Source organism: Coturnix japonica, chromosome 4 (assembly GCF_054131305.1).
Source record: "Coturnix japonica strain WE chromosome 4, WE-NBRP24, whole genome shotgun sequence".
In the NCBI taxonomy this organism is placed as follows: Eukaryota; Metazoa; Chordata; class Aves; order Galliformes; family Phasianidae; genus Coturnix; species Coturnix japonica.
The window spans coordinates 50,275,814-50,303,551 of NC_140666.1; the positions used below are offsets into that span (position 1 = coordinate 50,275,814).

Genomic DNA, 27,738 nt, shown 5'->3' on the forward strand with positions numbered 1-27,738 from the left:
CTCACGCACGGATTTTCACACAGGGATTATGTAACTCTCGCAGTGTAGGGACTTCATTGCGCATCTGCCTGCAAAGCGCTCCCCCTTCTGTGCGCACAGCGTAGTGACAGCGCGGAGCCGCTGGCTGCTCGAGGCAGCTTGGCCGCGGTGTGCTCTGCACCTTACCCGATACAAAGGCTGAGCGTGTTTCCACTGCTGCAGAAAGCACTGGGCACAAGCACCTGGCTTTGGTTTGCTCTCCAGCTGCTTTTGGCCACTGAATGGATGTGGGAGGCAGAGGTACAGCAGCAGGAACCTGAGGCCTCTCATTTGAGGATACTTCACTTGTACGTGAGATCCACGATAACAGTGGCCTATCAGAAGGGCTGTTTGCAGGCATGCCGATGTGTCCATGCGTGGAGAATGTGGAGGTTCCTACCACACACTGTGAAAACACAAAAACACTCCAGAGAAGTAATGTTACATTCCAAGCAAAGCAGCTCATTGCCCCACAAGATCCTGAGCAGCAGGGAGGAGGATTCCTACCCGACCAGTTCAACCAGCTGTGACTCAGGGCACTGCAAGCTGTGGGTGCATACTGGGCTTCCAGGAGCAGCCAGATGGTTCTGCTGCCAGTCACAGAATCACAAAATCACAGAATCACAGAATTGTAGGGGTTGGAAGGGACCTCTAGAGATCATCGAGTCCAACCCCCCTGCCAAAGCAGGCTCCCTACACCATGTCACACAGAAAGGCATCCAGGCGGGTCTTGAATATCTCCAGAGAAGGAGACTCCACCACCTCCCTGGGCAGCCTGTTCCAGTGCTCCGTCACCCTCACTGTAAAGAAGTTCTTCCACACATTCATGCAGAACTTCCAATGCTGTACTTACAGTCCCGACCATACTACCACCAGCCCCACTGCTCTGCCTGCAGCCCTGGCCCTTGCTCATCTGGTGTCATCTCTGTGCCTTGCTATCACAGCTCAGAGACAAGGAAAAAGGGAGACCAGGCTCGTGTGCCCATCCTGTCCTTTTGGCACCTGGTTTTTGTTTTTAATTCTCTCTCCTCATGGCCCTGCCCATAGGATTGCTCACTCTGTCACCCCACTGTCACCAGTTGCTCAGGTGCTTCCTCTCTTCCTTATCCCCAAATGCAGTGACTCATGCTCTTGCACTCATTTGCTCTCCATTCATTAATAACTTTGCCTTTCTGTCTCTGCTGGTTAGCCTTTGCTGTTATCATTACATTAGTCCATTTGCTGAAGAAATATTTTCTTCTCTGAGTTTTTCTGGGTGAATCTTTTCCCTTTCACATTTTAAGAGGTGGCTGTTCATCCCTGGATGGGATGTAAGCATTTGCTTTATGGATCTGGTTTTATTGAACATCTCTTCATGAGTGACCTGGATGGAGGGATAGAGTGCACCCTCAGCAAGTCTGCTAATGATGCAAAGCTGGAAGGAGTGGCTGAAACACCAGAAGGATGTGTTGCCATTCAAAGACCTGGACAGGCTGAGAGTTGGGCAGAAAGGAACCTGATGAGGTTCAATAGGATCATGTCCTGCACCCGGGGAGCAGTAACTGCACACATCAGTACAGGCTGAGGGCTGAGCTGCTGCAGAGGAGCTGTGTGGAGAAGGACCTGGGCGTTCTGGGGGACAGCAGGGTGGCCACGAGCCAGCAGTGTGCCCTTGTGGCCAAGAGGGGCAGAGGGATCCTGGGGTGTGTTGTAGAGAGCGCAGCCAGCAGCGTGAGGGAGGTGATCCTTCACCTCTATTCTGCCCTGGGGAGGCCACATCTGCAGCACCGTGCCCAGCTCTGGGCTCCACAGCTCAAGGACGGGGAACTTCTAGTGTCTGGTGAAGGGCGACAAAGATGATGGGGGCCTGGAGCACCTGCATGGGGAAAGGCTGAGAGCGGATCTGATCAGTACTTATCACTACCTAAACGGTGGGAATCAAGTGTGTGGGGCCAGGCTCTTTTCTGTGGTGTGCAGCGATGGGGGCAGCGGCACAGACTGCAACACAGGAATTCCATAGGAACAGGAGGAAGAACTTTCCTGTGAGGGTGACAAGGCACAGAACAGCTGCCCACTGTGCTCATGGAGTCTCCTATGGAGGAGCTCAGGACCCCCATGGACACTTTCCCGTGTGAGCTGCTGCAGGGAGCTGCTCTAGCAGAGGGCTGGGCTGGGGGACCCCCCGAGGTCCCTTCCAAGCCCTGTGATGCTGTGACCTTCTGCAGGCAGCAAAGCATCACTGGTGTCTGCCTAACGGGGGAAGATCCTTTTTTGTGGCTTTACTGCTAGGCCGGCGTTGCCGATGCTGTGTGCAGCAGGGCTGTGCCGGCAGGGCAGCGGGCAGAGGCTGCTCCGTGCTTCCGTGTGCGCCTCGAGACGGCGAGTCCCAGCACGGCGGGGTCCACACGCTGGAGACAGGAGCACTGATGGAGAAACACTTTTACAGCCGTGTTTATGAGGCGTCGGCAACCAGGCAACCTTTGTCCGAGGGCGGGAGCCACACCTCAGCGCGCTGCCTGCCCTGTGCTCGGGGCTGGCCTCCCGCAGGAGCGGCCCTTCTCTGAGGCAATAGAGCCATTACCGAGCGACGCCCTCGCGTCGGCCCGACCCGAAGGCCGGGAGCGCGGCTCTACGGGCAGCGCAGGTGCCGCGGGGGCGGGCAGCGCCGGCCCCGCTCCGCCCAGCGACAGAGGGGAGGGGAGGGAGGGCCGGCCCGGCGGCGGGCGCACCTGGACACCGCGGCGGCGGGGACGCGGCCGGCTCCGCGCCCCCTGACGGGGCTGCCTGCGCCGCGACCGGCCACAGCGCGCTCCCGCCGCCATGTCGGCCCGGCGGCGGCGACGAGCGGACGCTGATGATGAGGAGGAGGAGGAGGAGGAGGGAAAGAAGAAGGAGGAGGAAGAGGAGGAGGAGGACGGCAGTGACAGAGTGAGGAGCGGCGGGGCCGTGGGGCTGGGCAGGCCGCGGGCGGGCGGGCGCCGGGAGGCAGCGGGGGGCGGTGAGTCGGCTCCGGTCACCGCGGGGAAAGGAGAACGGCCGCGGAGGGCTGTGGGCGGAGGGCTGCCGGGAGCCGAGTGCTGCCCGAGCTGCGGAGCTGTGCCCAATGGGAAAGTGAAAGTCGGCCGGCAGCCCTCGTCCTGCACTTTGGTTGGGAGGGCACGGAGCCACCGGGCTCGGGAGTGAGCCGGAGCGGGCTGCGGTCAGGGCCCCGCTCGGTACGGCAGCGTTTAGGCCACGGCTGCGTGTTTCTCCCTACACGAGAACTTGTTTTAACTGTGACTTCTCATAGCAGTCAGCTCAAAGTACTGCGTTCCTACAGAAGTGTTGGGTTTTGCTCAGTTCTGGAGGTGGCAACCTGCCCCCCAGTCCCCCTGTCCCACCTCAGCTCCCCCCGCCACAAAAGGGCTTGTCAGGCTGCCGGCAAGGCAAGCTAAGGGTCTAGTGAGCTTTAGATCAGCCACAGTTGGGCCTTGGTTTAGTGATGGGCGCAGTGGTTATGTGAGTCATAGGGGGGATTTGATGGGGAGTATCAGGCCGTTGGGATTCACAGATGCCACCCTAGATGGGGACGTGTGTGCTCTGCCTCTTGACTCGCCTTTGCAATACGCGAATGGCACGTTCTCCTTCAGATGTTTGCACGTTGCCTGCCCTGCGTGGGGGCTGAACGTTTGGAAACTTGTTCCCTCCTCCATGACTGCTCTGGTTGGCTGTGAAGCAATGGGCTTCTGCTGCTCCCCGCTGCACAGCTGGGAAACATCACCCTCTAACACACTTAAAATGATAATGTGGATGTCTCCTTCTGTATGGAAACTGCTGGGTGCTGATGCAACTGCTGCTGACCCAATTCTTTTAGTTTCCAGATGGGTAAAAGGGACACGCTTTAAAGCACCATGCTTGTCAATGTAGAGGAATGCTCTGTTTGCTCAAGAACTCTTGAGTTTGTGAAAGATTTTATCTGTTAGACATCCAGTAGCATTTGCAGTATGTTTGCTGATACTCTTCTTAACTGCTTGCTAAGTCCAGATATACTCGTTTCCAAATGAATTTAAGTAAAGCTGGTTGGTTGGTTGGTTTGGGATTTTTCCCCCCTTTTCTTCTCCTCTTCTTAGTAATATGCAGAAACAATCAGTATCTGCTTCTACTTCCTTGTTTTCAAATAGAAGGTAACTCTGGTTTAGTACAAATGCAGTGTGCCCTTTGTGTAACTCATTCACTGCATGGCTTAGTGTCCCCAGCTGCCTGCAACCTCATCGAGCTGATGACTGCAGAATTCCTGTCAGCCTGCCTTTGCCCCATGGGCCCCTCTGTGATTTCATGAGCTTTTTCTTTCCTTGTGTCATCCTGTGATGCACAGGAGTTACCTTAGGGAACTTACTCCCAGGAGGGGAGTAAACTCTTTGAAAGGGCTGACAATAGCAGGACATGGGGAAATGGATCCAAGTTGAAGGAGGAAGATTTAGGTTGGATGTTAGGGGGAAGTTCTTTACTAGGAGAGTGGTTAGGCCCTGGAACAGGCTGCCCAGTGAGGTTGTGGATGCCCCGTCCTTGGAGGTGTTCAAGACCAGGTTGGACGGGGCCCTGGGCAACCTGATCTAGTAAATGTGTATGTTTGGTGGCCCTGCCAGGCAGGGGGGTTGGAACTACATGATCCTTGAGGTCCCTTCCAACCCGGGTCATTCTGTGATTCTGTGATACCTTCAGGTCCTGTCTATTGCTATGCGCCTTGTGTGCTTTTCCTATAAACATCTTGTATGTTTCCACGAATACTCTACTGCCCTCCAGAGCAAATGATTTAGTGTTAAAATACTCCGGATGAAAAAGTCAGTTACAGTTTTGCAGGTTGCTGTTGAGTGCGTTCACACTACCCTTAACATTCCAATTGCTGCATTCATTACCATGAAGGTTGTGATGCTGCTTTCGAATGCTTGGAAGACATCGGTGTGTCCTGAAGGTAATGAGACGGTTACTCCTCATGGTGTCACACAGAGTTCAGGAAGTGGTGTTGTGTTGCTGTGCTAGCCACCAAACGAGTGACTGTGTGCCCAGGCTAAGTGTTAATTATTTGTAAGTAAAACAAACCTGGAATCACTGACCGCTGTTTCTTCAGTAACAGCACAAAAGGTGTTTCTGTTCAATGAAACAGCCCTCCTGGGAGTCAGCTGCTGGAGAAATGACTTGGATGCAGGCTCTCACTTGTGAGGCTGGCTCCAAATTTTGCCCATTCGTGGTGTGTGCCCTGTGCCCAGAGACATTGGAAGTCAGGCTGGATGGGGCTCAGAGCAACTTGGTGTAGCTGTAGGTGTCCTTGTTCATTGCAGGGAACTTGGAGTAGATGACCTTGAATAAAAGGAAAGGTTTTACTATTCAAGATCTTCTGATGCTTTGATAGCTTGGCTTCAGAGGAAGGTATCAAAGTACATGAATTTAAATATGCCACAAGGCGTTCTCACTGAACTATTAACTTCAGCGTAACACCTGTGGGAGAGGCTGCAGAAAGATCAATGCTGGAGACGGAACACTTAGGCTGCTAAAATGGCAATAGATTGCTTTGTATGTGTGTATATATATGTGAAAATAGAAGTGCATATATATACATGTAAGTTGGAAATTGTCTGTCTTCGTTTTCTCTTAACACAGGTGATGCTGCGTTCTCTGAGGAAAACATGTTTACTGTCTACCTGAGAGTCTGTTACCGTGTTCTGGAAATAGTCCAGTACTAACAGAACATTGCAGGTGCCTTAGTAACAACAGTAATTCCTGTGCATAGTTCGCTCGGCATGTGTTAATTGTAACACAGAACATATTATATGGGATGGCAATTAAGATGCATATGGCCTTTTAGAGGATGCGGGGTTGACAGGTGTGTTTTTATTTTTATGCATGACACATAGATGTCATTTGGAGGCTACTGGAAAGCAGAAACAAGCAGAATTCCACATGGAGGCTTGGTTTTTGTTCAGATGTTGCAATACCTCCTGCTAGGCAGGCACTGTGCCCTTCCTTGAGTTCCTCCTATGGAGCAGTGGTTGTAATAATGCTCAGACAACTCAGCTAAAGGATGGAAGTCTTGTCACATTTTAGGAAAGCCAATGTTAGAACAAGCCAAACCTCCACAACTACATCCACCTTTCTCTTGGGTTAGCTGACAAACGCGGAAAACTGATGAGCGTTGTAGTTTCAGATAGAGACATCTGATGGGTGCTGAGCTTGTAGTCGCAACTGAGTAACTACATTTAACTAAGAGCTGGGGTTAAAAGATGTCTTAGTCATTTTAGACACTACAACTTCTGGTGTTTTCACTTTACCTTAGAAAAACTTGTCAATCAGTGCCAACAACTTCAGATCCCAAACCAGGAGAATGGGAGAAGGAAGAGCTGCTGGGTTTTATGTTCACTCCAAAACTGATCTGCGAAGTCAAACTGAAATAGCAAGATTAGATCTTTTTTTGAGGGCTTCTGTAGTGATCGCATCATTGGTTACTGCAGCGATGACTGTTTTTCCTAGCTATTAACTGGAATGATTATAGTCAATTGTATAACTAAGAAAAAGAATTAACAAGAAAAGCTTGTCCCCAAGTGATTATGTTCTTAAAGCATTTCATGCTGTAGATGACAATTAACTGGCTGTTAGCAAACAACTTCCTCTTTGGCTTCGGACTTGGCAAGTTAAATACTTTACTCAGGAAATGTTTCGTGGCCACTATAGCATGAAATGGAAGATGAAGTAAGTGCTCAAGGTCATTGTTGAGGGAAGGTTCAAAGGGAAATAGAAGATAGTTCATGGTTTATTCCCCACGAGTTGTTCTGGCAGTTTAAAGCTAGAAAATGGCAGCTTGAAGTTTGCACCAGCCCAGCAAACATCAACTGAGTGTGGAACCACTTTGGGCAGCGCTGAAAGCCCAGAACTGCAACAAAAATCTTGGAGATATTTTTAGTTCTCAGTACGTAAAGGAGAGAACATCTCTACTGTGCACAAATAAGGATTAATATTAAATACTCTAAGTCATGGTCTTAGGGCCAGGATTACTGCCTTTCGTCTGCAGAGCAGTGGTATCTTCTAGGACTGTACGAACAGCTTTTTGTACGTGGATGCAGGCTGTAATAGGTGGAACATGAGTTTGGAGAAAGGCTTGTGATTATTTTTTATTAATTTTTATCTTTTTTCTTGTGCATTATAATGCCTATAGTTGATTTCCTAACCTGTAGTTAGGAGTATCTCTGAATAACAGGACCGCGTGCCCATTTATTTCTGTTTGCTTGCTTGCTTTTCAGACCTTCAACAAATTTACTGAGATCTAGATCACACTTCAAATATTTACTCTTCTAATGCCTATTAATTGTAGTCCATGTCTGCCTGATAATTACTTAGCCATGGGCTCAGAGGGGAGGGCCCAGCCTCCCTGCCCACCTCCTGCAGGCCAGCACTGTGACCCTAAACGGCCCCAAACCAGACCCCCAAGCTCCCCCATTTCAGCCCAGTCTGGCTTCTGAATGTGGGCTCCATCAGCAGCGTCAGGCAGTGAGTTTTGGCACGCCTTACCTTTTCCACTTGTGTTGTTGACACAGGTTGTTGGTTATTGAGGCTGAGATTACGATTGTTGAGGCTTTGATTATGTTCAAGCACAGCTTCCCATAGGCCAGCAGGTTGCAAGGAAAAGGCTATGGACTGTCAAGGAACCGTGCAATGGCTGGGATTGTAGACCTTTCGAGCTCTGCAGTGTTTTTTTGGAGGCAAGGGATATGGGTAAGACGAAAGATTGGTCTAACTAGTATCTTCTGTGTGGTTGATGGTGAATGATGAAGATCCAGGTGCGTTGCTGGGGTTGTACCAAGAGATTATTCTAAACAATACTGTCACCGGTCCCTTCATAATTTGTTCTTAGGTCATTTGTTTTCGAGCAAGGGGGTTCAAGTCCCCTCATTGCTGTGTGTGAGGCTGTGAAGCAACCTCTCACTGTGGAGCTGGACTGGTTGCTCAAGTGCTCCATTCCTTTCTTCTTTGTGTGATGCATCCAGAAGACCCTTTGCTGCCTTAGATTAGCTTGAAGTTAAGGTGAGGAAGTGTGCTTATGTGGGTGGGTAGAGAGAGTGCCCAGAATATGGAGCTCCTTGAGTGTAGCAGGTCACGTCACAACACCAGAGTACTGCCCTTCACAGAATCACAGCCCTTCTCATAAACATTTATTGATGCACACTTGCTTTCCTCAGCATCTACTACTTGACTGGCACATCATTGCTGTCTTGACATAAGGAACTGATAATTCCTATGTCGCTTTCTAAGATGTGTATGTGACTGAATACTGTGTTGTGGCATAATTAATATTCTTGAGGTGATTGAGCTATATATATTTTTTTTACCTCTGGTCATAGGAAGTGGATTTGGATGAAGGACTCGTTGATTTGGATCTCAGAAATGATTCAGATACTCCTGATGTTCCACCGCCAACAGACAGCACTCCAGAAATCCTCAAAAGGGCTTTGTCCGGCTTGTCTGCCAGGTATTGTAAACCAAATGAGCTCTCTAACTGGAGAGCTGCCGACAAAAATTATTGCAGGCGATACTGTAGTTTTAATTTTCATTTGATACAATACAAAAATTCAATGATTTTTTTTTTTTGGTTCTCACAATTGATGTACCTATGCCTTAGAAGCCCACTTGGTGTAGTGTTTTTTTCACAGGACCTGGAGATTGCCCACAGTTCACTGAAACTTTTGCAGTTGTTCTGTCTTAGCTTTGCAGAAAAATATGTGAGAGAGTGGTATTTGGGTTACATCTCTGGAGTCAGAATTTCTAGGGGTTATAAACACTCATTTCCTACATCCGAGCTTAGTGAGGGGGCAGTTTGTGATAAATGGAAGTGTTGATTCTCTGGGTGAACTTTTTTAAGTTTTTTGGGCAGCATTTCCATTTGAGATAAGTAGGCCATTAGGGACAAGCTGCTTCTTTGTAGCTCGTACTGAAGGGGAACTTAAAGCCTTATTGTAATGAAGTCCATTCCAACTTTGTTCTGACAATTATGGCACTTCCACTTAGTGGCTTTAGCTGCCATTAGCTGGCAGAGGAATACTAAATGAATGTAGTTCAGCTCTCCATCAAATGCAAAACATGAAACAAAACTGTCTCTTGAAGCAAGTGTATCTACTGGGGCAGCAGTGACACATAAAACTGGCATTAAAGGAAAATGCTGTGAAGACCTTTATTTTAAGATCTGGTAGCCTTTCTTTTGTGCTTAGCCATAAATTGAGGTTTCTTGGTTGACTGTACATTTTATAGGCCAGATTTTTGAAGGGAGCAAGGCAGAGGAAAAGAACTAGCTGAAAAGAAAGTGCAGTACACTCTATTAATAATTGAAAACATTTTCATGGCAGAGAGGAGCATGCAGAAGTCTATTCCCATATTTATTTACTTATTTCTGTGTCAGTCTTCAGAGACCTGTATGCTGCTTTCCTGGCAGCCTTTCTTTTACATATAAGCCTTTGTAAGGCTGATTTCCCTATGCCTCCTTCTGTGAAATGCTTCGGGAGGGTCCTGATGTATTTTCACAGCCCCTTCAATGAGGGGCTGATCCATAATGTCTGAAATAAGAGGGAGGGGAGGCTATGGGGGAAGAGGGAAGATGACTACCTTTGCTTTCTTTTACCATATGTTCTGTTGATCTGGCTAGTAAACTAGATTCCATTTCTTGCTGTATATTCCATTAAACAAGATGTATCTGGGCTTTGCGTAGTGAAAGGGTTGCCTTTATTTTCATTAATAGCTGGTTGCTTTCTATGCTGTTTTCCTTTACAGATGGAAAAACTGGTGGATTCGTGGAATTCTATCACTAGCTATGATTTCCATGTTTTTTCTGATCATCTACATGGGATCTTTCATGCTGATGCTTCTGGTAAGTTTGTTTAAATATTCTGTATTGTGCAAGAGTTTCTTAATCTCTTCGTCATGCATAAGAAATAGCTGGAAGCAAAGTGCAGACATTACAGAAAGCAGTTTGTCTCTTCTGTAAATGTAGATATTGTTGAACTACTGGAAAGATTCTCAATTGGGTACTTTTGGATGAAGATGTACTCAATATCTTTATTTGGGAAGGAATTAAACAAGTCAAACAGATTTTTGCCTTGAAGCTCATGAAATTACTGTAATCTATTTGCTTGTCTGATTCCCATTACCTTCTCATACCCTCCTTTGGTTTTGTTTGAAATATATGAAGGGAGAGTTTCATTTTTCAGGCTGAGAAAAGCAGGCAGTTCTTGTCAGCTGGCAACGCCTGGCACTGGAGGACTTTCCTCAGTCACGCTCCATTAATTCCCTGCTTCTCTTCAGGGCTGCATTGGCAGCCCGGGTTCATCCACTGAGTGGAGCTCGGTGCCTGTCCATGATACAGAAACAAAATGCATTTCTAGGTCACCAAGCGAACAATCATGGTGGATTAGTATATACTGCATGCTGATGATTTTATTGAGTGTATGTAGAAACAACAAAAAGCTCTGTGAAGTTGTAGCTTGCTGGAGAATCATTTCTTACTATGTCAGTAGTCTATAACGCTTTCAGAATAACTGGAGCAAAAAGAAACTGCTCAGTTTGCAGTGTTATTTGCCATATTCATGATACGCTACAAGGTTTCAGTCATGGCGAAGCTAACAGGATATGAACTAAAAAGCAGTTGACGTTAGTACAGAATTAATAGAGAATTCTTCCTCTGTACTATAAAGCAAAAAGACAGTTGCCTAATACAGTCAACTGTGTCTGCATATGATATTTATTACAGTGTACAAGAAGTGAAGCAATAGAACGTTTTGTTTGTGGATGATTTAGTTTCACTGGAGTCACATAGCTTCAATTTTCTTAAGACTTGTCATGATGAACCAAATCTTTGTAGTGGGATGGAGGATGCCTGGAGGGCTGAAGGGTAACCCAGATAAGTTTGGAGGACAGGTCTGCAAACTGCTCCCAAAAACTGGGGGACGTATTTTACATTTGTTGGCTATTGAGACAGAAACTTCCACACTTTCATCCCCAAACGTCCTTTTCCTCTGTAAGGAACAGCCCTGAAATACTATGGGTAGCATCGACATTAGAGTTTATAATGAAGGCAAAGCAGAACTGAGAGCATGAGGTAGGCAGATGTCAGAATTAACTCACTGAGTAAATATTGTTCAAAGTGAGGTGAAATGTATTCATGAGTGCAGGTGCTGTGAGAAATCCTGCAAAGCCTGCTGTGAGGACATGCACAGTCAGTGTGGGTAGGTTCCTCCTCCAGCCTCTGCACAAGATTACTTCTTAGCAGTGTTTGTAAGCACTGGATATTGGGGCAAGATATCCTAGCTTAGCGGCTAGAAGTTAAGCAAAACTGTCTGAGTAGCTCAGGGCCTGTGGCCCACAGGGTGCACTGCCAGACATGCATGGGCAAGCACAGCCATGGTGAGATCGTGAAACAGCACCGAGGCTATGCGGGGTGTGATATTTATACCTGCACTAGGTAACCTGTGCTTCTAATCAGCACTGATAACTATCAGTGTAGACTTACCTGTAATGAAGTACTTGCAAATGGAAGACTTGGTTCAGTTGTGTTGCATGACTCTTCTTCTTTTTTTTTTTTTTTTTCCTTTGTCTTTTTTTTTTCCCTTTGGACCTTGAGTGTATCTCTTAAATTTGAATAAAACGTAACCAAAAGAGCTTTCTCTTTATGGAAATGCTTTTGTCTTGCTGCCATCCAAGTATTTGAATGGGGAATAGTCAGGAATTCTCTCTTATTTCTTGAGGGGATTCTTGCAGCTAGCCCAGAGTGCCTTTTTTTGACAAGCTCAGTGTGTCATTTTTTGACAAACCCAATGGCTGTGAGTTAAGGGGGCGGGGATGGTTAAGCAGAGCTGGACTTTCTCCCTGTTCTTGTTTGGAGGCTGTCTCCTTTCTGCATGGAATTTAAGTTGAGAGTAATTTTTTTTTTTCCCCCTTAATGCAGGCTGCAGTACTCCACACAACCTGTAAGAAACAAACTGCTGTCTATGTACATTGTTCCTTCTTTTTCTTAATTTTAGGTCTTGGGCATCCAAGTGAAATGTTTCCACGAAATCATTACTATTGGTTACAGAGTGTATCACTCGTATGATTTACCATGGTTCAGATCCCTCAGCTGGTAAGTAGCAAGCAAGATGGTCAATAAGTAGAGATGGGAAACTTGAGTCTTAGCGTTGTTTGTATCCTGTCATGATGGAAGCGTAGCTTTGTAACTCATGTGCAGATGTAAAAGCTGACATCCATCTCTACTAAACGAGTCTGTAGTTGCCTTCCTTTTATGAACTTGAACAAATAAGTTGGCTTTTTACTACTTCTCTTTTTCCTGTTATAAATATGTATACATGTGCACATTTGTGTGCAAGCATATATGCTTGAAGTCAGAATTAAACATCTGAAAGCTATCTGAAAATGTGCACAGCCAAATAATCGCCTGACCTGTATTATCTGAACGGCTTCAACTTTTGCAGGTAATTCTGTGTTGTTTTAATGTTCTTTTCACAAGCAAGTAGCTGAAATTGTAATGTACAAGTTCTAAATCCTTTCACATTTTGAGTTTAGTCACAGGACTGTGTAGATAGAAGTGATGGGAGATATTTTGAAAGCCACAAGACAGGTATTCTTTGTGTCATTGTCCAGCCTTTGTAGGGCTAGATAGAGGTGGGAAAATGAATCCTCCTTCTGAGTTTTGGGAGAAGAGGCAAAGGATTTTGATTAGAGGGAGTATTATGGGAAAGTATTCCCTTTGCCCAGTCCTGAATTATCAATATGACTGGTCACTTATCTGTACTGTTCTATGGCTTCTGGATCTACAGCTGGACCAGAATCAGACACACCAGGACTCTGGTCCTGCTCGACTTCTTAGAGGATGTACAATGTACCACTTGGTCTACTTTGGCAGTTAACTATGTTAACTAGTCATGCTAAGCTTAAAATCAACATTTCAGCTCCACCCAAAGTCTTGTTGCTGAGACTACATATTGAGATATTTCAGCTGGGTGGGAGGGTGCTGCTATTGATTGGAATGTGAGCTGTGAGGCATAGTTTGAGAGGCAAAGCCTTGCAAAGTGAGCATTAAGATTGGCTTGGAGGAGAAGACAAGTGCTGATCTCCATAAACATCCTGAGATCCAGCCCATCTTGAATTATGAGTTTTCTAGCTTTTCTGACTTCAGTAAAAGGCTGTAGAACATGCTGCTCAAGAGAGGTGCATCTCTTACTGGTTTTATATTTGGTATTTTTTCTTTCTTTCTTTTCTTTTTATTTATTTGCACGTTAGCTGTTTTCCTGACATGAAGCTTTTTTTCTTCCTTTCTTTCTTTTGAAAAATCTTTCAAACAGAGATATGTGGAGGTGACATCACACATCATTCAGACTTTGTGTTTGGATGTACTTCCAATTTAGTTTGGAAGCAGTTGTGGTAGGAGCTGTGTCACTGATTTGTTGATTGACTTTAACCCTGTAAGATTATTGTTTGGTGAAAGAAGCTAAAAGTGAAGGACACGGAGGAGAAGATGCAGATGTAACTCTTTCATACAAGAATCTTTAGTCCAGATGGCAAAAGTAAAGTTCTGATCAGGCACATTCACAGATGGAAACTGTCACTTAAACTCAGAGGTTTTGTTCTGCAGATATCATGAATTGTTCTTATTAGAATTCAGGACAAGAATGTACCCAATTGCATTACTGAGTAGAGAAGGTGTCTGATACTTATTCTGTACTCTGAGAATATCTAAAAAGGGCTTTCATAGGTATGAAGAATTCAGTATGGTACGTGGAATGATTTTTGTGACGTTTATTTTTCTAGTCTACTTTCATTATAAGAAATAAATTACAAAATGTGCTTGTTGGAGAAGGCTTCAAACCAGAGGTGTAGTGAAAAGCTGGATTTATTCTTGCATTTGTATTCCATCACAAGCTCTTCCCACTTATTTGGTTTTCCTTTTGTGTATGTTTGTGAGTGATGTTAACTGAATGACACAACTCTGTATTGCCTTGTTAAAATAATAGCAACCTTTTGTATGTTTCAGGTATTTCTTGCTGTGTGTCAATTACTTTTTTTATGGGGAGACTGTGGCTGACTACTTCGGTACTTTTGTTCAGAGAAGAGAACAGCTTCAGTTCTTAATTCGTTACCACAGGTTCATCTCTTTTGCACTCTACTTGGCAGGTAAGTGTGGGGAATGATAGAAATTAAAGTAATGGTTGTTATTGTTCTTTTTTGTTCTCATTCCTTTTTTATTAAAAAAAAAAAAAAAAAGAAAGCTTCGTGCTGTTATTCACTCTATTAATTTTTCTGGTGCTGTTTGAGGAAATTCCCAGTTCTGTTCTCATTGTGAAAGTGAGTGTAATTTTTTCCATTCACTGAGAAACACAGAGTAACCGAAGAAAAAGCCTTGGGAAAGCTGAGCTAATGGTGCTCATTACGGATCAACCGTGGACTGATTTTTTGATGATTGATGAACCTTAAAGTATGTAGTCTGTGAAATAGCTTATATTCGCCATTACTGTGGTGGGTTAATGCTTTATTGTACAAGTGTTCTGCCAGGTCAGCAGCCAGGAGCTTGGTATTATGTTTTCAAGCTATTCTTCCAAAGACCTGAGAGTTTCTTTTGTCTGCAAGATACACTTTTGCTTGCCTCATGGATAAATTTTCCTCTTGGTCCAGCATTGCAGGTTATAACTTTGTAAACAGCTAATACCTTTCTGCTTTCAGGAACACAACACTGATATTACTTCAGCTTAGAAAGTAATAAGTTGAAGACTCAGCTTGTTCTAAGGAGCAGGAGACCGCCATGCTGAAGTATTCATAATATAGATGAAGAAACCTGATGTTAAGAAAGAGCTTTGTCTACTGTTACTGTTTTTTAAGCCAGATGAAAGTTCTGCTCCATGCTTAGGTGTCCATGATGGGACCTTGGAAGAAACAAAACAGATGCTTCTTACTAAGGTTAACTAAATCTTCTGCTCTAATGAGAATAATTCTGTGCTTGTGGTTACTGAGCAGAACCAAATATCCTGACCAGAGGAACTGGGAGATGCTTCAAGGAAAGAGAATTACTGGCATATCATGGTTCATAATTGCATATACAGTGGTACAAACTACACTTACTTTGTTTTTTCTTACAGGCTTCTGCATGTTTGTTCTGAGTTTAGTGAAGAAACATTATCGCCTGCAGTTTTACATGGTGTGTATTACCTACTTTGCTGTGGTCAGTCATGGTACGAATGCCACAAGAAAGAGTCATGTCATTATGTTCATAAAACAGCTTGGGAGTGCTTCAGCTGGCAGCTGTGTGATGCAGAGTAATGGCAGTCTGTTGACTACACTGTGGAGCTGCTTCTGTCTGGAAGCAGAGTGTCTCAGTGAATCCAAGCTGTGATTAATAAGGCCCCGTGCATACCCAGTGTGATGTGTCTCATAGTGACAGATGGGTAAAGGAGAGGCTCCTGGTGAGTGGCACCTGCCTTTCATGCAGGCTGAAAACCAGACACATACAGCATGAGGCTGGACATGGCTCTGGTGACCAGAGGCCCCACTGCAATGCTAGGAGGGAGCCTGACCTGAACACATATGTGGGGAATTGGTTTTGCGCCCACTTAGCAGCACTTCTTCTGTTGTATGAACCTTGTGTTTGTATCTCTTGTATTTGGTCTTCTGGTAAAGAGTGTGGTGGATAGTCAAGAGCATTAACATACAGTTTTCTCATGTAATTTTTTTAATGTGCCTTTTTTATCTCTAAACTGAAGGTGTAATGTCACATGTATTAAAAAAGAAAGTAGAAATGGCCAGAAAGCAGTAAAGCAGTAAGGCAGCACAGCCTTTTTATTAAAGAAACAAAACAGTTTTTGAGTGTACTGTGCAACCTGAAGATTTCTTAAGGCCTTTCTGCCGTTAATTCCTGTTCCTGCAGGTGCCTTAGGTGGCACTTCAGTATTGTAGACCTCTCATTTTGGATTAAGACTTGGCTGAGTGCTGTAAGGTATTTAAAATAGATAAATAAAGGGTTTACCCTGTTTGTGGGATAAGTTGCTTGATTAAGGGGGAAATGCGGCTTTTCTGGGAGAGGTGGTAATTAGCAAAGCGTGAGTCTTTGATTTGGCACAAGGTAAATATATTGCTTTTCCTTCTGGAAAAAGGAAGGGCAAAGGAATGTGGTCAGTCATTAGACGTTGTGATTATCCAGAAAGTACTAAGGTGTGGTAGAACAGAAGGAGCAGTTTGTCCTCTGTATGGGGGAACACTTTGGATAGACAAGAGCAGCTGTTTGTTTTGAGTTGGTGTTACGACACCTCTGTATGAATAACTGAAGGTTTGCTGCAGAGGTGCTTTCATTAATCAGAAAATAATATTTTCAGAAAGTTTGGGTCAGTTCTTCCATCCCCTTTTAACCTTCTTCAGTTTTCTTAACTATAAGTAGGTGTGGACTGCTGTAGGAGAATACATGTGTTAAGGAAATGTAAGGAAGCACCACACTGTAAATGTCAGATAGTCCAGACGTGGAGTGCTTAAGTCCAGAGTACCATAGAAAAATGGCCACATCTTGATCTAAGAGTTTTTGGAAAGTGAGATGTAGAATCATGACTTGTAGACTGCTTGGCAGCCACTTGATAGGTAGAGTAGTATTGGTCAACTTGACAATTTAAATGTCCACACCCATAAAAATTAACACGTTGTTTTCTCTCATCCTGAGAAATCTCATATTTCCGAAGGGGATTAGTGTTTTGTCATGATATCTACGTCTGTGTGACATGACTCTTTCATGAGTTCTTCATTGCCATTTTATTGTTACAGTTCTAACTTGTCTGTTATGTGTATATACACAGAATATCACATTGCTTACCTTTCTTTGCTGCTTTCGTGCTGAAAGTTATACGTACGTCTCACTAAATTGGATGTTTGGCTGCACATTAAAAATTCCAGGTGATGGAAGAGGATGAGGAGAGCTTTTAAAGTTTTAGTCCTTCAGAAAGCCAGCTAACTTGTGATATACTGTATGCATGCACCTCTGCATTATCGCTACAGCTGGTGTACGTGAGAGCCCCTAAGGGCTATTCTAGCTGACATGCCAGTATTGATGGATATGTACTGATCCGTGTTCTCACTAACTGTTGTGTTGTTGCATTGTTAACAGTTCGCATGGACTCATGTCACTTTGCTGATCACTGTAACTCAATCTCATCTAGTCATCCAAAATCTCTTTGAAGGCATGATCTGGTAAGGGGACAGTAATAAACTAATTTGTAACTCTATTGCATTGAAAGGTTGACTCTGATATGTAGCGGATGTGGTTAGGGAATAACTACAGAACAGTGGAAGCAGCACAAAATAAGAGCACCCATGCTTAGTTGGACAGGGAGTTGGAGGAAGAGGGAACAATGAGATGAAAGTACAGGACAGTTACCTCTCCAACCAGGTGGTAACCACAGGGATGCTGGTTTCAAGTAACTGCTTCATTTGCCTGCCAGGTTTGGGATTAATTGCAAATGTTGTGAATATGGCATTTTGCTGAGTGCAGGAGCACACAGCAGATCTGTTTCAGCTGCTCGGCTTTAGGTACCTCAGTGCTACTGAAGTTGGGCTGCTTAATTTGGAAGACCAAACCTGGCTTTAGGAGTCCCACTTGAGAGCTTTCCAAAAGGTTTCAAGGACATAAAATCCTCAGAGATCAGAAACAACACTGTGAGGATTTTTACAAGGTAACTAAAAATGTTCCCACCTATTTTAAGCAAGCAAAACCTAATAGTTCTGGCAAGTGATGTAGCATGGATCAGTAGTCTTAAACCACATCTTACCTGTGTGGATGTTCAGGTGAAGCAACAGCAAAGATTCCCTTTACTTGCTGATGGTAGTCTCCATCTGTTAGAAGAAAAACGCTTCTCCCTTTCTGTGTTCAGTTTGTATGTTAAGGTTCAAACCAATTAATTTGAAATTCTCTAAGAGTTTAAATCTTGGCTGTTGTCCGGTCGTGGCAAGCCTCACATGTTCAATTCTGATGATGCAGTTAAACATGATGACTTCAAAACTTGTCCCTCAAAGAGAAGTAACACTTTCCCACCCCACACCTCTGCAGGGTGAGTGTAAATTACAAGTTGAGAAAGAAAGAAGCAGCACGTGGAAAACAGTGTGTTCTTCCAACAACTTAATACTGCGTGTTCTCCTTTTCCTTTCCTCATAGAGGGACAACAGGAGACTATTACAGAGAGGGCGTGTTCACAGAAAGAAAAAACAAAACTTTGACAGAGTTTGTTTAATTGAATTCTTTTCATAGTGATTTAGTTCGTGTGAAAAGCTGAACCAAGTTTCCTTGCCAGCTGCCTACTATTTAATTCCTTTGGTGCCACTATTGCACTGGAGAATTTGGCAAATAATGGCAACCTCCAGCTTCTAGTTTATTAATGCATCCCTGCCTTGAAATAGGGGGAAATGCAGGTTAACAGGATTGAGTAGCAAATTCAGATGCTGTCTGCATGCAGAGAACACTTCAAAAAGAGAACACAGGCTGCTGCAAACTGATGAGTGGAAGGAAAAGAAAGGGTGGCATTCTTTTTTAAAAATTAAAGTATCATTGAACTTCTAAGGAATTTGCTTGCTTTGATGTTAACAGTAATATTAACATGTTTCCTTCTGTTGATTTCTTAACAGTGGTACCAGTCAGCAGGTCTGACAGACAGTCCCAGCCTGTTGTCATTTTAAGCTCACACGTGCTAAAATTAAGTTTTAACTTGAATTAGCATGGATCTCTAACAGTCTTGATTAGCTGAGCATTAACATCAGTATGGCTAACTGTGTTGCTTAGGGGGGAACAAGATGAAGATGTTTTGAAGCATAATGGTTTCTAACTATTACAGAACATTTCCCAGCCAAAATGCTGCAGTGTGAATCATAAATTACTTGTACTGAAGTTCAGGCAATTTTCCCCTTTCCCTGCCTGAATCTTTTGGTCCATCTTTCTGTAGGTTTCTGGTGCCAATTTCGAGTGTTATCTGCAATGACATTGCTGCTTACATTTTTGGATTCTTTTTTGGCAGAACTCCATTAATTAAGGTACGTATGTAAGTATTCCTTGAGTTTTTACAGTTTACAGCATTTTTGTTGGTACTTGCTCCAAAATAATGTTTGTAGAATAAGCACTTTCACCTGTACTGCAGGTTCCCTAGTTGCTGAAAGCCACATTGTTTATCTGATTTCTGGAGATCTGTAAGTGGAAACTGGAATTATGGTGAACATGGTATTAACATCACAGTATAATAAAGTAGCAGCCTATTTCATCATTAGGCTATTTCTTCCTCTTCTCTTGAATTTCCCATGCAGGTTAAACTGCATGCTTTGTTCACAGTGTTTAGTGACCAACTTAGCTGGTGGCATTCAGTATTTTATGTGTACAAATGTTTGCAGATAGGAGCTCTTACTTGCAAATGAGGTACAAAAATGGAGGTGGGGGCAAAAAGGAAGTTCAGCAATGCAGTTGTTGTAGCTAACTCTGTCTTGTACCCAGCTGTCACCCAAGAAGACCTGGGAAGGGTTCATTGGAGGTGGCATCTCCACAGTTCTATTTGGATTTGTTGTAAGTAACCACAGGACTTTCCTTCTGTAGAAATGTCTTTAATGTCGGTCTTTAATGTTCTGTTTTCAATGGAAATAAAATGGCAGACAAATTAGGTCATCTCAAACTGCAGGAACTCTAAGAGTTGGGGATTGTTGGTTCATTGCTTAATCATAACTGCTTTTAAAAGTTAAGCACAAGGTTTTTACTTCATCTGAAATACTTAGTTGACTGTTTTGCCATTACTGTTAGAGACTATATCCGGGGTTCTTTTATCTCTATTAAGCTACATCTCTATTTTAACATTTGAGTTTATTGAAAGCATTGCTTTTGCTTTGCGTTGTGTACTTCATGTTGTCTTTTTTCCTGACTGAGATGCCTCTGGGTTTAGATGGATACTTCATTCTGATGGTACGTCCAGGATAAAGAGCAACATACTATAATTGATTTTACACGTGATTTATCACCAAGTTTAGAACTTGTAGGTGCCAGACCTTGTAGTAGTTCAAGTTTTAATAGAGAAGTAAACTGAAAATAAATAATGAGTTGTTAATGTTTGGGGGATATTATGATGCAGAAATATGCTACAGATATAAACCTGAGAGACAGAAAAACTGATTGGGGAATTATCATGAAGGGCATTGAAATTCCACATCTGCCTGCCTTGATGAGACATTCTCCACCCTAAAACGAGGGCTCCATTGTGGTCTCTTTATTATAAAAAATGTTCATATCCTGAGCTTGGGGTAACAAAACCATTTATTAGAGTATGGTTTTTGACTGTAACAACTAATACATATTTCAAGAATTCTTGTTCTGCTTTCCAGTTTTCCTATTTCTTGGCTCAATATCAATACTTTGTCTGCCCAGTGGAATATAACAGTGAAACCAACAGATTTGTGACAGAGTGTGAACCTTCAGAGCTCTTCCAGCTGAAGAAATACTCTGTGCCACTGTTGCTTCAGGCTGTGTTGGGATGGGTAAGGAAAAAACAAGACTTTAATTAAAATAGGAATCATAAACCTCAGCTTTAAAAATTTTCTATACCTTTTAGAAAGGTGTGTGTGTTTATATATATAAATATATATAAATAAAAATTCTGTGTAAATACATGAATAAACTGCATGTGCACACACACCCCTATGGCCACCCCTGCATGGACAGAGGTGTGTATGCACATGTGTATACAGATCAGATGCATACCCACATGCATGTGTGTGTGCACGTGAGTACATCTGCATCCCCCAACATCTCTACCCACCCACATCACATACGTATGCAGATCCACACTGCACATGTATATACACATACACCCATGCATATGCTTATGTGTCCCCTTGTTTATATACATTTGTAGACATGCATACTTGTGCACAAAATATATGCTGAGAGAGACCTAACCCCAACACATCTCTACTTCTTCATATGTACACATAGAATTGCACACTTGCACAGCTACATCTGCCCACATGTAGATGTGCACATATATGTTACACAGCCACTCCTCACACAGGGATGTATGTATGCACATACATATGCTGTGCATGTCCATGCACATATATGTGTACATGCATACATTTATATGTGCTTGTGTGCACTCTTTGATGTGTACATAAGTTCACTTATACATACATGTACAATCATGCAGACACACTTATCTGCATGTAGACACATACTATGTATACATGCTCACAGACATAAATATGTGTATGTGCATGAATATGTATACACATGGGTACCAACATCCATATGCATACATACTCATGTGCAGATGTGCATTCTTACATGCATTCGTGCACACACGTATGTATATGTGTGCATGCACATACATACAGGCACATATACACACACAGACTTATGTGTATATGCACTTAGGCACATATAGATATACACACACCCCACACGCACACACCCTAATTTTCCCTCTAAGACACAGAGGAGGTGCCTGTGACAAACACAGGACACGAGTTGGTTCTGTATCACCTTCTGCCCTATTCATTGCCTCAACATTGAGAACAAGCAGACAGTGCGAAGAAAAATGGTGTGTTTTAAGTGCTTTCACATGACTGTAGAATTTAATGAGGAAAGGCTCATGATTGTAACAAGTAGGCTAAGCTGGAAATCGTTGCTGATGCTCGCAAAAGCTGAGGAGATTGCTAATAATAGCTGCAGCTGGTACTTAAAAATGAAACAAAAAGAAGACTGCATCTAGGAGCAGCTCCAGTGTTTTCATCCTGAATGAACACACCATTGCTTCAGAGGCTGTGGAGTTGACAGCTGATGTAAAATGTATTTTGATGTTGCCAAAGGTGGTGTTATATGGTCAAATGTAAATAAAATATTAATGGAGTAAACCTTCCATATCCCATTACTGCACTGTTTATGTATAGGGGACAATATGGCAGACTTGTGCAGAAATTCCTGTTCTTTTCATGAGAGCACTTCAGAGGAGCAACCATGACAGTGAACTGCATGACAGCAGGCAGTTGCTGGGGACGCTGAGTCACCTAATAACCTTCAGAAATCCCTTTGGCTCTGTGGAAAGCTCCATTCTCTACAGGATACAGAGCTGGAAAAGCAGGGCTAGGGAGACTTTATTTCCTCTGTTTGGCTGAAAAGTTTTGCTTGCTATTGGGAAAATTGAAGCTTTGTGGAAATTTACCCGATTTAAAACTATTTAAGCTGAAACATGCCTAGAATCAAAGGTACTGAAATAGCCTGATAATTATTTTTCTTGTAGGAAACAGTAAATATGTACCCGTTCCAGATGCACAGCATTGCACTGTCAACATTTGCCTCGCTAATTGGGCCATTTGGAGGATTCTTTGCCAGTGGATTTAAACGAGCTTTCAAAATCAAGGTGTGTCATCGTTCCCACATGCCGTCTTTGTTCTGATTGTCTCTTTGTATGAGATTGGTTGCCTCGAGGTTTTTCTTTTCTATGTGTGGATTCAGTTCCCTAATTTTTCTCAGACGATGCTCAAGTTGTGCTTTAGGTAGCAGTGCTTTGTTTTGGATATACGTGCATATTGTTCCTAAATTATGACTGCTATCTTTTCACGCTTTGGTTGATGCTATTCCTAGCCATGCTCCTAAGCTGAGCTAGATGCAAGATAATTATATTCCACACCACTCAGTAGATACCTACCAATCTGCAGATACCTAACCACTGTGGCTTTTAGTTATTCTACTCGCAAGCCAGTGATAGAACTGGTAGGTGAATGAGCCATATGACTTGTTAAGTCACTGGGAGACAGTGGAAAGGGATTTCAGTTCTCTCTGCATAAGTGCATCAGTGGCAGCTAGCAGTAGATGCTAAGGCAAGAAAAGCGCTGAAGAGGAGGTTGAGATCCTGTGGGGGCAAGAAACTGCAGCCATTGGTTCAAGAAGGTTTCTACGGAATGCAATGAAGTGCATGCATACACAAAGATGTACTCAGTAGTGGCAGGTATGCGCTCAACCTGCAGCTGTCTTCTAATATGTGATTGTGGGGAAGTTGCTATGTCTTTCTTTTTTTTTCCCCCTTACCTCTTGCTTCATCTTTGTGGTTAGAAACTCCTGTAGCAAATAGGCTGTTGGTAACTTTTGTCTCAGTGCATTGAAGCCATAGCTTAATAGCATAAAACGTTGCTGTTGGGTAACCCTTGATTGGTGTGTTTCATCTGAATCACTTACTGTGATGCTTTTTCCTCCTGTCCTTTGCACCATGAAGGATTTTGCAGACACGATCCCTGGGCACGGTGGCATAATGGATCGCTTTGATTGTCAGTACTTGATGGCTACTTTTGTTCATGTCTACATCACCAGTTTCATAAGGTACGGGTTTTTTGAAATTCAAGCTACACACAAGTAGGAGCTGTACCACAGTGTTTTGGTCTGAGCTGTGCTCTGCGCCATTAGCACAGTGGAGGATGTTTGTTGTATATTTGTTGTATTCAGTGACTTCAAATGCAGAGTCATTGAGTGCATAGACTGCGTAGGGTTTGTGCAACACTGAAGCTATGCCCAGGGTATCAGCAGTAACCCTTGTAACCTCAAATACAAGTTCTTCTGTTGGAGCCTAATAGAAGGCTTCACAAAGAGCCTTCTTGTTGAGACTGCAGTTCTTCCCATGAGTTTAAGTATTCCCAATGGCAGGACCTGAGGCTTTCTGTTGGAGAGTAGAACACCACCATTAAAGGGAGTAGAGGACTTCTTAAAAATACAGCTTGTCATCCCACACCAACTTTCAAGGTGAAATCCTGGGAATGACGGTGCTATTACAGTCAATCATTTTAGTTCCCAGTGTGGGGGGAATTAAGGTAGGGGACTGGAGATGGCCAAAGGGATACATGCTCTTTGTTTTGTAAATGAGTGCTTGCCCAGTGATGCTTGCCCATGCACCCCATGGCAGCGGTGAGACTGGGAGAAGCCCATACTTCGGTGTTGCCAGAAAAAGGGAAGGCTCTGTTTGTGCAGCAGAGCAGGGTGGGAATGGAAGGCTGTCTGAAAGCTCCTTTAGAGCTGCTGTTCATCGAAAAACCTTATTTCATTGACAGGGGCCCAAATCCCAGCAAAGTACTGAAGCAGCTGTTGGTCCTTCAGCCCGAACAACAACTCAATGTGTACAGAACCCTCAAATCTCATCTTGTTGAAAAAGGGATCCTGCAGCCATCTCTGCGAGGATAGTTTGTCCAAACAGAGGGATGGTGAGAAAAAGACATTCAGACGTCGTCTGTGGAAAAGCACTGTAAGTGTGCACAGAGGTAATGGCTGAAGGAAGAATACGTCATGATCTGGAGGAGGTGAATGTTTCTTTCCTTAAAGGAATGCAAATGCTGTGACTTTCCAGTAGGATACAGGAGAACAGTTATTCTTAAAATAATTAAAATGCTTACAGAGTAACAGTACATGTGCTATGTATTTTATTTCCCGCACTGAATGGTAGCAGGCCTCCTTCAGCACCTGGCCTGACAATGTTTGTGTTTTAACAAGTCCTTTGTAAGATGTCCTGGATTAGAACAGCAGGACTGAACCTACCATGAGCTGTACATCCAGCCAACGTCAATGAAATTTCTCACCTTGCTGGTGGCTTTTAATGAGTTCTCCATTACTGTATGTCATAGCAATACTTTTTTGGTGTAAATTGGTTACTGAAGTAAAACTCCAGCAGAGGCAGATGGTCGCTCATATAACCAGCTGGGTGTTGAAGACTAAGTTGGCCAGAAAACGTTTGCCTGGTTAAAGCAGTGCCGATAGACTGCTCTGTCAGACCTCCCGTATTTACTGAGTCACTGTGAAGGTGAAACTTGCCCTGCTTTTAAGTAATCAGCTTTCTTATGAAACTACTTCATCCTTTCAAGAGGGAGATATCCGTACTGGAGCACACTGAGCTGATCAGACTGTGGAGCTGCTGGTTTTTAAGATCAATGTTATGGACTGTAAAGAAGCGCATACGTCCAGGAGCAGTAATTACCAGAAGGTGGGATTCTCCAACCCTGTAACTGGATGGAAAAGAATTTGGAGCTGAATATGTTGGTTTCCACAGGAAGATCAGTGTCTGAAGACATTATTACAAGCCTTATTCCTTGTGCCTATTTACTACTGTGTAGAAGGGGATTTTTTCTCCCTTTTAAATGCACTTTGAGGTGATGTTTTATTCGTGTCTTACTGAGTAAAGGCAGAAACTTTTATCTCATGAATGTGCACCGTGCAAGACGATGCATGGCTCTGCTGTTGCATGGTACTATTGACTAAGAGGATCTTCAAGGAAGCCTGGGCAACAACATAGGGATTCAAATGAATTTCTGAAGGAGGCAGCTACTGAGTAGGATTAGTGGGAGACACAAGAAAAGCTGATGCTCTGTGTTTCTCAGTCCTGGCCATTTTCTAACAGCTTAATGCAAATGCCAGTTCTAACTTGATTCGATGTAGTTTTTCCAACCAATTGTGAATAAGTTTCTCCTGCAGTGAACACATCAATGCGTGTGTGTGTGTAAGGTAAAAGTTTTTAAAAGGTGCTACTTGAGAAACCAAACATGGCAAAGACCCTAGCATGGATGATGGGCTACGTCCATAGCATTGAGGCAGGTTCTTTTGGATACGGTGCAGCTGTTTTTGCTTTGTTTTACACTCAGGCCCACAACACCTTGTGTGCTGTGAGACTGGGGAAGTGTCATTATGTGTGGCTGTGAGATGAAAATCCGGCCCTAAAGTAATCCCTGTTGATGCCAGGTAGCTGGCAGAACTAAATTCTTTATGGCACTCCCTACAGGTGGAGGCTGCAGGGCTTTGTGGCGTAGCTGGAGGTTGAAAGGTGTCATGGCCTGGGAATGTATGACTTAGGGAAAGGAGCTTGAGTGAGAAGGAAAGTGAAATAGGGGTGTGTGCATCAGAGAGGGTGACCCCAGTAGCATACCTCGAAAATGAACTTGTCATTGAGGCTTGGATTGTGTTCAGGACTTTTGGATTTGCTTATGGAAAAATGCAGCTTTCCTGGAGCTGGCGTATCTTCATCCTGTGTTTAAAAATTAAAATATATATATATATATGGAATACATATGGAAAGGTAATTGTTGCTTCTGAAACTTGAACTTTCTAGTGTAATTTTACAGTATGTATAATAAGGAAGTTGAGCTTATTTTAGCACTTAGTACAACAGAGCATTTGAAATCTGTTGTAATCTGTTTGCACAGTAGAAGCTCTGACGCTGCAGTTCTGCTGTTCAAAGTTAAAATGAAGAAGGGGTCGCTTCTGAACTCATTATTCGCTCTTTCTAGAAAGAATAAAGGCATTCTGCTGGCTTAGGCTTTGTAAATACAGCTTGGCAGGGCCTGTCACTGTCAAGTGACAATGACGTTTGCTCACTATGAAACGCGTTTATCCCAGTTGTTACTTCAGCTCGTTCAAGCACTACAATGTGATCAACAGGACAGGGTAACTTTTGCACCAGTGATTCTTTTCACTCACACTTTTGTTAAAAGTTGCTGTAATTACTTATTGAGCAAAAAAAAGTTATCTGTAAATACTGTAAATGTTTTGAGCATATAATGTCTGTTATAGTTTGTTCAATCTTTCATTGGAGCAGGCATTGTAAAAATAAAAATGGGATGTAAATCCTTTCATGTTTTATGTTTAACTTCATTTTATTATGACCAATGTATGAACATTGCTTAATGAAAACAGATTCTTCTTCCTTAAAGTTGCATTCTCAAGAGAGACAACAGCAATTAACTTCCAGTCTTTCTGCCTTCAAGACTCTGGACTGTTCAAGACTGTAACCACAGGCTCCTGGTGATGGCTGAGCTGCTCAGTACAGGATTTGGAATACCCTGTGTATACCGTGAGGATCGCTTGTCCAGCTGCTGGAACAGAGGGACTGAATTCCCATCTCCTGCCTGAGGTGCTGTGTACGTTCTACCAAAGCACTTGTGGTGTGTTCTGCATCTCTGGTACGAAGGCCACGTTGCTGGGTGGGCACTCAAGGTTGTGCTTTGCTAAGGCAAAGAGAAGTGCTTGCAGGGATTGTGACATAGCAGTAAAGCAGCCAGACAGCACAAGTTGTCCTTTTTTTGTGTGTGAACAGAAGAATTTAGGACTTTGACAAGCACCAACACACCCCTCACAAGGATGCATGACAAGGCAACGTATTCTCCCAGGGAGGTAAAGCTATAAAACTACTGTTAGGACTCTGCTCTTTGATCACAGGAAGTTAAACACTTGGGATATATGGCAAGAGTTGTGCACACCTTCAAAGAAAACACAGTGAGAGGTTCAACTGTTCAATCATGGCTGTTATAGACTCCCTGCCTGCCAGTCTTTAGGTTATGTGCACTTGAAGGGTGTGTGTGACCCTTGCACTTCTACCTTGTTTCTGCTGTAACAAACTCTCTTACCCAGCAGATATTGAACAGCCTGAGTCAGAAGGGAACCATAAGGATCTCTAAGTCTAAAATGGATGAGAGCACGGCATCCTGAGAAGCAATGGCTGTCATATACTGTGCTGTCCGGCCTCACAGAAACATGTTTCAGGGCCATATCATAAAGTCAGAAGTAAACTCTCTAAACAACCCACTTCATTGTGCTTCCCAATGTGTATTCAACATGCTCCCTTCAGAAGCAGTGTGTTATCTATCACCTTGCTGCTGGTTTCAGCTGATGCTGTTACTTTCTTTCCCAGAACTGATACAGAACATTTGCAGCAT

The 27,738-nt window shown here is 43.5% G+C and overlaps 1 protein-coding gene across 1 annotated transcript; it reads left to right on the plus strand.

Annotated features, from left to right (window-relative positions):
• Positions 1-2,553: 2,553 nt before the first annotated feature.
• Positions 2,554-26,650, plus strand: CDS1 (CDP-diacylglycerol synthase 1). The gene is made up of 13 exons (XM_015861790.3): positions 2,554-2,925; positions 8,367-8,494; positions 9,787-9,883; positions 12,033-12,130; positions 14,039-14,178; positions 15,138-15,196; positions 17,144-17,226; positions 18,969-19,056; positions 19,508-19,576; positions 20,383-20,535; positions 22,296-22,415; positions 23,268-23,371; positions 24,094-26,650. The coding sequence occupies exons 1-13, from the start codon at positions 2,818-2,820 to the stop codon at positions 24,221-24,223; spliced, it is 1,377 nt and encodes a 458-aa protein (XP_015717276.2). The 5' UTR covers positions 2,554-2,817; the 3' UTR covers positions 24,224-26,650.
• Positions 26,651-27,738: the final 1,088 nt, after the last annotated feature.